Below are 12,753 nucleotides of genomic sequence, written 5' to 3'. Positions count from 1 at the left end.
TAAGGATGATTCTCCTCCTTCCTTCAGTAAGAGCATTGAAGATGGGTCATGGCTGGGTCTTCCAGAATGACAATGACCACAAATACACAGCCAGGGCAACCAAGGAGGGGCTCCATAAGAAGCATTTCAAGGTCCTGGAGTGGCCTGGCCAGTCTCCAGACCCGAACGCAATAGAAAATCTTTGGAGGGAGCTGAAACTGCCACCCTGAAAGATTTGGAGAAGATCTGTATGGAGGAGTGGACCAAGATCCCTGCTGCAGTGTGTGAAAACCTGGTGAAAAACTACAGGAAACATTTGACCTCTGTAATTGCAAACAAAGGCTACTGTACCAAATATTAACATTGATTTTCACAGGTGTCGAAATACTTATGTGCAGCAGTAACATACAAATAAATTATTTAAAAAATCATACATTGTGATTTCCAGATTTTTTATTTTATTTTTAGATTATGTCTCTCAGTGGACATGCACCTAAGATGAAAATTTCAGACCCCTCCATGATTTCTAAGTGGGAGAACTTGCAAAATGGCAGGGTGTTCAAATACTTATTTTCCTCACTGTAGGTTGAAGAGGATTTGCATATCATTGTATTCTGTTTTTGTTTACATTTCACACAACGTCCCAACTTCATTGGAATTGGGGTTGTTTGTTTGTATGTATATACATACACACACACATATACTCATGTGTGTATGTGTGTGTGTGTGTGTGTGTGTGTGTGTGTGTGCGCATCTAGAAAAATAAAATGTGCAAAAGCTCACAGGGTGCCCAAACACTTGCATGCCACTGCATATGATGAGATCAGATGGAATGAATTGGGATAAATATTTTAACTTGTTATTGTTTACATTCTGTCTTACTCATGCTACCGTTGGATTTCTTAATAGATTTAACACATACGTATACACAGGCACTGGATAGAAATGAAAGAATAAGCAGCTCTGCAAATAAGGATAATCAGACAGCATGTTGAATCGGCAGCCACCTAATCCTGAATTTTTTTTAAAGCAGAGGAAGAGAGATTTTTGACTCCACCGAAACATTACACTTGAAAACAAATTATTTATATCCACTTTGAAATGCTGAACAAGTTTTTGTAGTTAAATGTAAAGTTATTTTATTGTTGTTTGTCAGCACATAAAAAATTTAATTGTAAAAAATCAAATCCATACATTCTCATGAAGAGCTCTGTACTTGTCTCTCAGTGCCAGAAGAGGTTTTTACTTTTCTTTTTTAACCCAAGAAGCAAGATCTGTGAAATGATCTTACAACAAACAAGCTGTACAGCAGTAACATCCTGTTCAAACATCCCGGACAACAAAAATAATCAGGAAACATATCATCAATGTAGCTCACAGCAAACGTTTTATTAAATCTGTACATGATTCTGCTTGTACGATTGACTCAATGTGGTGTTACACCTATTGCACATCCGCACATTGTGATATTGCTACTGAAATAACAGGTTGTGCAGCTCCAGTACTGACAAAGTTAACTGAAACCAGATTACTTAGACCAAACTTCAAATACAAACTGGAAGCTAAAAATTAAAATGGATAATGGTGCTTCTTTTCTTTCACATACTTATTACTACTGGCTTGTTATTGTCAAAGTTATTTAGTATCAAAGTTTCTACTGTGTGTTTGTTGTTGTTCTGAAATTGAATACGCACTTTCCCTAAAAGGAACAAACTGGAACTGGAACAATTCTTCTTTTTTTCTCAATGTGTTGCATTTTACACAACATGTGACTTTTAGATCCAAGAATGACTCTCATCTTATATAATGTAATGTATATTGTAAATATTTTCCTGTGGTAGTTTATGTCTTAAGGCCCTGTCTAACCTTGACGATTTAGCCAGCATATGCTGACGTATGAAAAATGCACCGAATATGCTGGATACATCGAATACATTAATGCAGCTCTCACTTCACGATGATTTAGCCAGCGTATGCTGACAGCACCGTTTTCACCAAGCTGTCCGGGTCAGTACGGTACAGGTCGGAACAGTTAATTCTGGCTTGGTTTGCATTCCCACCACGGACAGAACCCTTTTTTTGGCAGGATCATGGGATTTATTTCATAGCATGCAGAATGTTGAAGAGTCAACTGATGTCTGTGATAAACGCTGACATGAATATATGAGGCGCTGTGACTCCAAACTTTTAAAATAAGTTAATTGTCTTGTTGTGACACAAAGTGCCGGTGTTCTCTGGTTCAGGCTGAGAAACGCACCGGGAGCACAGAAACCAGCCACAACAAGGAACTAAAGTATTTTCAGACGCTGTTTTCCAAAATCAGGACGCTTTATGTGGATACGTTTTCGTCAGGCTGTGATGATGAATCTGACTGAAATGAACAGGTCACATTAAGACTTTATATTTACTCTGTGTGTGAATGGTTTCAGTATTTGTAACAGTCTGAACTATTCATATGAGGACTGCAGCTTTCAGTTGTTCAGCCAATCAGTGGACAGCATCAATGGACGTATTTTGAATTATGAGTAACTTACAAGAAACGTGTGTCAACAATCGCATAACTTACATACGACTTATGGTCAGCGTATGCAGGACATATTAGCCATATGCTGGCATACATCGAAAATATTGTGCATGCCCAAAATTTTTCGAGGTACTCGCCGCATTACGATGTATATCATTTTGCTTCATCATGCTCTTAACTTATACAAAATTTACCCTTAACTTATTAGATGTACGCCAGCGTATGCCATTTGTAATATGCTCAACATACGCTGGCTACATGGTCAAGGTGTGATAGGGGTTTTATTTTCTAAACCTCCAAACCAGATTAACCTACCTCACCTGTGCAGTCAGCCTTTTTTTATAGCTCCAAACAGCCCAGCACACATTAACGGGTTCTGCCTTTGTTCATGCATTGCTAACACAAGTAAGCACCGTCTGTCGCTGGCTGCCATCACAGGTAGCATAATCGTCCTTCCCACTCTACCTCTTCAGTTCACATGGACTTTGTGAACTCTGACCTCTAAGTCAGGTTCGCCATGCTGCCTCTCCTCAGGTCGGCCAAGTTTCTGGCTGCTCAGCAGTTACAGGTTCCATAACATATCTGATGACTAATTTGCCTTCTCTTTTCCCATAAAGCCTTTCCTCCTGTACATGTACCCACGCTGAGCTATTTTTGGACCTACAGCAGCTGTCTGTGCTCTTGCAATTTGTGAATGCTTACAAATAACCATTGTGCTTTTACCTGTGACACGGATGCTACAATCAGAGACACAGTCGTAAACTTTACCGCTGCGCTCCTCATGCTGAAAGAGACTGTCTTGGCTTGTGTCTTTTTTGTTAAAGCGCAGAAGTGTTTTTTTGTTGTTGTTGTTTGTTGTTTTAAAGTCTGCTGTAGTCAGACAGGAGAACCGCTGCTTATCAGTTGCTTGGTTTGTAAAGCGGCTTCACAGTGAACTGCAACAATGTGAAAATATCACATTATGTGTTCATGGCTACACTAATATTGTGAATTCTGAAAATGAGTTGTTTGACTTGTTATTTATTATAGTTTTGTACTGTAACAACTACTTTTACAGCCTAATAAATGTTTTATAGACTGCAGTTTCTGTTATTGTTGTGATACTACATCTACACTTGTAAAAAAAATTATTAGACCACCTTTACAATTTTTATGTTACTACTTCTTCTTCTTTGTCTTTCGGCTGTTCCCGTTAGGAGTCGCCGTAGCAGATCAGTTGTTTCCATCTCACCCTGTCCTCTGTATCTTCCTCTGTCACACCAGCCACCTGCATGTCCTCTCTCAGCACATCCATAAACCTCCTCTTTGGCCTCCCTCTTCTCCTCCTGCCTGGTGGCTCCATCCTCAGCATCCTTCTCCCTATTTACCCTGGGTCCCTCCTCTGCACATGTCCAAACCATCTCAATCTCGCCTCTCTGACTTTGTCTCCAAACCGTCCCACCTGAGCTGTCCCCCTGATATGTTAATTCCTAATCTTGTCTGTTCTTGTCACTCCCAAAGAGAATCTCAACATCTTCAGCTCTGCCTCCTGTCTTTTTGTTAGTGCCACCGTCTCTAAGCCGTACAACATAGCTGGTCTCACTACTGTCTTGTAAACTTTCCCCTTCACTCTTGCTGATATTCTTCGGTCACAAATCACTCCTGCCACCTTTCTCCACCCACTCCACCCTGCCTGCACTCTCTTCTTCACCTCTTTACCACACTCTCCATTACTTTGAACAGTTGACCCCAAATATTTAAACTCATCTACTTTCACCACTTCTACTCCTTGTAACTGCACTATTCCACTGGGCTCCCTCCCATTCACACACATGTACTCAGTCTTGCTTCTGCTGACTTTCATTCCCTTTCTCTCCAAAGCATATCTCAACTTCTCCAGACTAGACTCAACTTGCTGTCTACTCTCACTACAGGTCATCTGCAAACATCATAGTCGATGGGGACTCCTGTCTGATCTCATCCGTCAACCTGTCCATCACCACTGCAAACAAGAAAGGACTCAGATCTGATCCTTGGTATAATCCCACTGCCACCTTGAATGAGTGTCATTCCGACTGCGCATCTCACCGCTGTCACACTATTCTTGTACATGTCCTGCACTACCCTAACATACTTCTCTGCCACTTCAGACTTCCTCATACAATACCACAGCTCTTCTCTTGACACCCTATCATAAGCTTTTTCTAAGTCCACAAACACACAATGTAACTCCTTCTGTCCTTCTCTGTACTTCTCCAACAGTATTCTCAGAGCAAACATTGCATCTGTAGTGCTCTTTCTCGGCATGAAACCATATTGCTGCTCACAGATCTTCACCTGTTTTCTAAGCCTAGTTTCTACTACTCTTTCCCATAACTTCATGCTGTGGCTGATCAGCTTTATGCCTCTGTAGTTGCTGCAGCTCTGCACATCACCCTTGTTCTTGAAAATAGGAACCAGCACACTTCGTCTCCACTCCTCAGGCATCCTCTCACTTTCCAAGATTTTATTAAACAATCTGTTTAGAAACTCTACTGCCATCTCTCCTAGACATTTCCATGCCTCCACTGGAATGTCATCTGGACCAACAGCCTTTCCACTCTTCATCCTCTTCATAGCAGCCCTCACTTTTTCTTTGCTAATCTCTTGTACTTCCTGATTTACTCTCACCACATCATCCAGCCTTTTCTCTCGCTCATTTTCTTTATTCATCAGCTCTTCAAAATATTCCCTCCATCTTCTCAGTACACACTCCTCACTTGTCAGCACATTACCATGTGCATCTTTTACCACCCTAACCTGCTGCACATCCTTTCCAGCTCTGTCCCTTTGTCTGGCCAATCGGTACAAGTCCTTTACTCCTTCCTTACTATTCAACTTCTTGTACAGCTCACAATATGCCTTTTCCTTCACTTTTGCCACTTCTCTTTTCACCTTATGCCGCATCTCCTTGTACTCCTGTCTACTTTCTTCATCTCTCCGAATATCCCAAAACTTTTTTGCCAACTTCTTTCACCTTATGCTTTCCTGGACCTCTTCATTACACCACCAAGTCTCCTTGTCTTCCTTCCACTGTCCAGATGTCATACCAAGTACTGTCCTAGCTGTCTCCCTCACCACATCTGCAGTACTTTTCCAGTTGTCCAAAATTGCTTCCCCTCCAACTAGTGCTTCTCTCACCTGCTCGTTAAATTTTAGACAACAGTCTTCATCCTTCAGCTTCCACCATCTGATCCTTTGTTGAGCTCTCACTCTCTTCTTCTTCTTTACCTCTAAAGTCATCCTACAAACAACCATCCTATGCTGTCTAACGACACACTCTCCTGCCACCACCTTACAGTCTCTGATTTCTTTTAGCTTGCATCTCCTATAAAGAATGTCATCCACCTATGTGCACCTTCCTCCACTCTTATATGTTACCCTGTGCTCCTCCCTTTTCTTAAAGTAGGTATTCACCACAGCCATTTTCATCCTTTTTGCAAAATCAACTACCATCTGTCCTTCCCCATTCCTATCCTTGATACCATATCTACCCATTACTTCCTCATCACCTCTGTTCCCTTCACCAACATGCCCATTGAAGCCCCCACTAGTGTGTGCATGGGCAGGGTTTGCAGAGTGCAATTGTACAAAACATATGGAACCAAATTTGCATGATAAATAGAACCATATTTGCACGCTAAATGCAACACAACACAAATGCCAAATGTATGTCACGTGACATACAAAGCACCAATCAATTGACAAGGAGGATCCACTCAGCCATTATATAATCATTAATATGGGAAGCATAATATTTACAATTATAGGTAAGGATATGAAAATGTTTTGAACTCTCCAAATATTGTTTTACCTCTTTTTTGGTGGGGTGGAGAGCCCCCAAGTACCCCCTGTAATTCTAATCATGGTTTAATTGTGAATAAGGATAAAGTTGAACCCTTGAAAATCAAAGTGTCAGTGCATGTGGGAGCCTCTACAATAGTCCTTGTCGATAAATTGGTGAAATTGTACTTCAGCGTCAATTTTAATAGTAAGGAAATGATTTCTCTTTTTGTGTGTAAACAGTGTTGTAATAAGTATAGGACTTATCCACAAATTCGGTTCTGTACATACGGAGAAACCACACAAATCTGGATTATTTGTGCCCCTGCATCAACACAAATGATATTTGTCAGATTTCTAAACCTCAGTATTTTCTGAGTCAGACTTCTTACATGAACAAATATGGACATATACACTCAACAAAATATAAACGCAACACTTTTGGTTTTGCTCCCATTTTGTATGAGATGAACTCAAAGATCTAAAACTTTTTCCACATACACAATATCACCATTTCCCTCAAATATTGTTCACAAACCAGTTTAAATCTGTGATAGTGAGCACTTCTCCTTTGCTGAGATAATCCATCCCACCTCACAGGTGTGCCATATCAAGATGCTGATTAGACACCATGATTAGTGCACAGGTGTGCCTTAGACTGTCCACAATAAAAGGCCACTCTGAAAGGTGCAATTTTATCACACAGCACGATGCCACAGATGTCGCAAGATTTGAGGGAGCGTGCAATTGGCATGCTGACAGCAGGAATGTCAACCAGAGCTGTTGCTCGTGTATTGAATGTTCATTTCTCTACCATAAGCCGTCTCCAAAGGCGTTTCAGAGAATTTGGCAGTACATCCAACCAGCCTCACAACCGCAGAGCACGTGTAACCACACCAGCCCAGGACCTCCACATCTAGCATGTTCACCTCCAAGATCGTCTGAGACCAGCCACTCGGACAGCTGCTGAAACAATCGGTTTGCATAACCAAAGAATTTCTGCACAAACTGTCAGAAACCGTCTCAGGGAAGCTCATCTGCATGCTCGTCGTCCTCATCGGGGTCTTGACCTGACTCCAGTTCGTCGTTGTAACCGACTTGAGTGGGCAAATGCTCACATTCGCTGGCATTTGGCACGTTGGATAGGTGTTCTCTTCACGGATGAATCCCGGTTCACACTGTCCAGGGTAGATGGCAGACAGCGTGTATGGCGTCGTGTGGATGAGCGGTTTTCTGATGTCAATGTTGTGGATCGAGTGGCCCATGGTGGCGGTGGGGTTATGGTATGGGCAGGCGTCTGTTATGGACGAAGAACACAGGTGCATTTTATTGATGGCATTTTGAATGCACAGAGATACCGTGACGAGATCCTGAGGCCCATTGTTGTGCCATACATCCAAGAACATCACCTCATGTTGCAGCAGGATAATGCACGGCCCCATGTTGCAAGGATCTGTACACAATTCTTGGAAGCTGAAAATGTCCCAGTTCTTGCATGGCCGGCATACTCACCGGACATGTCACCCATTGAGCATGTTTGGGATGCTCTGGACCGGCGTATACGACAGCGTGTACCAGTTCCTGCCAATATCCAGCAACTTCGCACAGCCATTGAAGAGGAGTGGACCAACATTCCACAGGCCACAATTGACAACCTGATCAACTCTATACGAAGGAGATGTGTTGCACTGCATGAGGCAAATGGTGGTCACACCAGATACTGACTGGTATCCCCCCCCCCCAGTAAAACAAAACTGCACCTTTCAGAGTGGCCTTTTATTGTGGACAGTCTAAGGCACTAATCATGGTGTCTAATCACCATCTTGGTATGGCACACCTGTGAGGTGGGATGGATTATCTCAGCAAAGAAGTGCTCACTATCACAGATTTAGACTGGTTTGTGAACAATATTTGAGGGAAATGGTGATATTGTGTATGTGGAAAAGTTTTAGATCTTTGAGTTCATCTCATACAAAATGGGAGCAAAACCAAGAGTGTTGCGTTTATATTTTTGTTGAGTGTATAAATGATCCAAGTTCTTCTTTTCATCAGTGATCCCAGTTCTTATTCAAGACACAAAAAACAGATTTCAGAATAACTTGTGGAAGCAGTTTTAGTTCAAATCATCATGGAATCACAACATTCAAACATCTCATTTTTGTCACTTGAAAAGCTGCAGTGTATTGAGAAAAATAAAAGACACATTCACCTTCAAAGTTTTCGAGCTATTCGGTTAGGACCAGATTCCTGATTGTTCTCTTTTCCTGCGGACGATGGTGGCTACATCCTGTTTCAGCATAGAGACACTCTCTTCGAGCTGTTCCGAGAAATCTCTCAGCAGACGATTGTGGTCATCCACAAAGACTCTGAGTCCAAACAGGTCACATTCTTCCTGGAAAACAATATAAACACACATAGGATCTCTCTCTCTCTCTCTCTCTCTCTCTCTCTCTCTCTCTCTCTCTCTCTCTCTCTCTCTCTCTCTCTCTCTCTCTCTCTCTCTATATATATATATATACATAAAACCCCAATTCCAATGAAGTTGGGAGTTGTGTAAAATGTAAATAAAAACAGAATACAATTTGCAAATCCTCTTCAACCTATATTCAATTGAATACACCACAAAGGCAAGATATTTAATGTTCAAACTGATATTGTTTTTGTGCAAATATTTGCTCATTTTGAAATGTTTCAAAAAAGCTGGGACAGTGGTATGTTTACCACTGTGTTACATCACCTTTCCTTCTTGTTGTGTGGGCCGCTGAAGAGGAGGTACTGCTGGCCCACTACCACCAGAGGGCGCCCTGCTTGGAGTGCGGGCTCCAAGCACGAGAGGGCGCCAGACCCAGAGGAAGTGACAGCTGTCACTCATCTACACCACCATATAAGCCGGACTGCAACTCCACCTCCCCGCCGAGAAATCGACTACCAGTACCAAGGTAATTTCTCTGCTGACTAACACTGTGTGTGTAATAACTTGAACCTCTATTGCAGCCGTTTTCCTGGAGTGTTGCCTTATCTGGAGGATTGGCGTTTGGTGTGACAGCGACGGCTTCGCCTCACACCCCATCTCAGATAAGTGGTTGACCAGGAGCTGCACGAGTGTGTGTGATTTGGAGGTGGAGGTGCTCCCTCCCAACTGTGTTTGGACTGTAAATTACTGAGTGTGCGGACTCACACTCATACATCATCTTTCTGTTTTCTGCCAGCAGTACCAGGGTCGACAGCCGAAGACAGAGGCCACCTGGGGACTCGGGACTTGGCGGCTCCGGTGTTCTTCAGACCGTTGGTGGTGGAGGCCGTGTGGGACGCGGCTTCTCTCTCGTCGGGCGTCTTCTATCTTCGAGCCTGCCCACACGTCACCTGGTGTTTATTGACTGTGAAAATTACGACACATTTCGTTGTGTATTATCACAACATTAAATTGTTACCTTTTGGCTTACTCATTGTCCGTTCATTTGCGCCCCCTGTTGTGGGTCCGTGCTACGACACCTTCCCAACACTTCTAGCAACACTCAATAAGCATTTGGGAACTGAGGAAACTAATTGCTGAAGCTTTGTAGGTGGAATTCTTTCCCATTCTTGCTTGATGTACGACTTCAGTTGTTCAGCAGTCCGGGGTCTCCGTTGTCATATTTGGCGCTTCATAATGCGCCACACATTTTCAATGGGCAACAGGTCTGGACTGTAGGCAGGTCAGTCGAGTACCCGCACTCTTTTACTATGAAGCCACGCTGTTGTAACACGTGCAGAATGTGGCTTGGCATTGTCTTGCTGAAATAAGCAGGGAGGTCCCTGAAAAAGACGTTACTTGGATGGCAGCATGTGTTGCTCCAAAACCTGGATGTATCTTTCAGCATTGATGGTGCCATCACAGATGTGTACAGTTGTGCTCAAACGTTTACATACCCTTGCAGAATTTTTGCTTTTTGGCCATTGTTAAGAGAATATGAATGACAACACAAAAACTTTTTTTCACTCATGGTTAGTGGTGCAACCATGGTGCAAGCTTTGCATATTGCATCACTACTCTTAGCTTCATAGTGGAGTAGAGCAGAGGATTTTCTTTCACCAAAACAGATCAAATTCAGGCTTGCATCTCACATGTACCTTCTGGCAATTTGTAGCTAAATTTTCAGGTCTTCTTTTTAAGAAAATCCTCCTCTATACCACTTCATCATGAAGATGGATAACTGGTGATACAAAATGCAAAAGTTGCACTGTGCATAATTTCTCCAATCACAACCACGTAAGCCTATAACTTCTTCTGGGTTGTCTGGGTGTCTTGGTGGCTTTCCTCACTCTTCTACTTCTTGCACTGTCTCTCAGTTTTTGAGAACTGTCTACTCCATGCAGATTTACCATAGAGTGCCATATTGTTTTTATTTCTTTGTAATTGAGTTTAATTAAAGTCCGAAACTAATTCAGTGGCAGCTTTACCATCAGAGAGCCTTGTCCACAACTACCACAAAAGACTCCACGCTGTCATTGATGTTAAAGGGGGCAATACACAGTATGAAGAACAGGGGTATGTAAACTTTGGATCAGGGTCATTTGGGTAGTTCTCTTGTCATTTTGATTTAAAAAGAGGAAACACAGTTGTTTGATAATAAATGGCTTCACCCAACCACTAACCATGAGTGAAAAAAAAGTTTTTGTGTTGTCATTCAAATTCTCTTAACAATGGCCAAAAAAGCAAAAATTCTGCCAGGGTATGTAAACTTTTGAGCACAACTGTAAGTTGCCCATGCCATGGGTACTAACACACCCCCAAACCATCACAGATGCTGGCTTGTGAATTTTGCGCTGGTAACAATCTGGATGGTCTTTTTCCTCTTTTGTCCAGAGGACACAATGTCGATGATTTCCAAAAACAATTTGAAATGTGGACTCATCAGACCACAGCACATTTTTCCACTTTGCGTCTGTCCATTTCAAATCAGCTCAGGCCAGAGAAGGCAGTGGCATTTCTGGATGTTGTTGATGTATGGCTTTTGCTTTGCATGGTAAAGTTTTAACTTGCACTTGTAGATGTAGCGACGAACTGTGTTAACTGACAATGGTTTTCTGAAGTGTTCTTGAGCCCACGTGGTAAGATCCTTTACACAATGATGTTGGTTTTTAATGCAGTGCCGCCTGTGGGATCGAAGGTCACGGGCATTCAATGCTGGTTTTCGGCCTTGCCGCTTATGTGTAGAAAGTTCTCCAGATTCTCTGAATCTTCTGATTATATTATGGACTGTAGATGATGGAATTCCTAAATTCCTGCCTGCAGTCCAGACCTGTTGCCATTAGAAAATGTGTGGTGCATTATGAAGCACAAAATACAACAACAGAGACCCCGGACTGTTGAACAACTGAAGCTGTAGAGAAACATTCTGCTGCTTTGAAGGTCCCAATGAGCACAGTGGCCTCCGTCATCTGTAAATGGAAAACGTTCAGATCCACCAGGACTCTTCCTAGAACCTGGCTGTCCATCTAAACGGAGTGATCGGGGTGAAGGGCCTTACTCAGGGAGATGACCAAGAACCCAGTGGTTATTCTGTCAGAGCTGCAGCATTCATCTGTGGAGAGAGGAGAACCTTCCAGAAGGACAACCATCTCTGCAGCAATCCACCAATCATATATATAGTAGAGTGGCCAGATGGAAGCTACTCCTCAGGAAAAGTCACATGGTAGCCCACCTGGAGTTTGCTTAAAGGCACCTGAATGCGTCTCAGACCATGAGAAACAAAATTCTCTGATCACATGAGACAAACACTGAACTCTTTGGAGTGAATGCCAGGCGTCATGTTTGGAGGAAACCAGACACCATCCCTATAGTGAAGCATATGTAATGGAGGCCAGCAGGTGTCACTGTGCATATGTAGTTAGTAAACCTCACTCCCAACAGCTCAAAAGGATTCTCTGGTTACAAGGCCAGAGCCCTAGATTTTAGCCTTCTGGTTAGAGAGTCTAACTCCCATGCCGAGGATTGTGAGTTTGCGTCCCGAGGGGAGCGAATGGGCAGAGTTATAACAACACAATGCAGAGTGCCAGCTGCGACACATAGTCAATCAATCAATCAATTTTTTTTATATAGCGCCAAATCACAACAAACAGTTGCCCCAAGGCGCTTTATATTGTAAGGCAAGGCCATACAATAATTATGTAAAACCCCAACGGTCAAAACGACCCCCTGTGAGCAAGCACTTGGCTACAGTGGGAAGGAAAAACTCCCTTTTAACAGGAAGAAACCTCCAGCAGAACCAGGCTCAGGGAGGGGCAGTCTTCTGCTGGGACTGGTTGGGGCTGAGGGAGAGAACCAGGAAAAAGACATGCTGTGGAGGGGAGCAGAGATCGATCACTAATGATTAAATGCAGAGTGGTGCATACAGAGCAAAAAGAAAAAGAAACAGTGCATCATGGGAACCCCCCAGCAGTCTACGTCTATAGCAGCATAACTAAGG

General features: G+C 42.8%; 1 protein-coding gene across 1 annotated transcript in view; it reads right to left on the bottom strand.

Moving 5' to 3' along the window:
* Positions 1 to 8,331: 8,331 nt before the first annotated feature.
* Positions 8,332 to 12,753, bottom strand: part of kif28 (kinesin family member 28) — a 106,023-nt gene continuing 101,601 nt past the window's right edge. Inside the window, exon 27 of the mRNA XM_034187995.1 lies at positions 8,332 to 8,696. Coding sequence (XP_034043886.1) covers positions 8,538 to 8,696 — 159 coding nt within the window. The 3' untranslated portion in view covers positions 8,332 to 8,537. The remainder of the gene's footprint in view (positions 8,697 to 12,753) is intronic.

The sequence above is a fragment of the Thalassophryne amazonica genome, chromosome 2 (genome assembly GCF_902500255.1).
Source record: "Thalassophryne amazonica chromosome 2, fThaAma1.1, whole genome shotgun sequence".
NCBI classification, from domain to species: Eukaryota; Metazoa; Chordata; class Actinopteri; order Batrachoidiformes; family Batrachoididae; genus Thalassophryne; species Thalassophryne amazonica.
The sequence above is the reverse complement of the archived record's forward strand: the minus strand, read 5'-3'. Positions and strand labels throughout refer to the sequence as shown.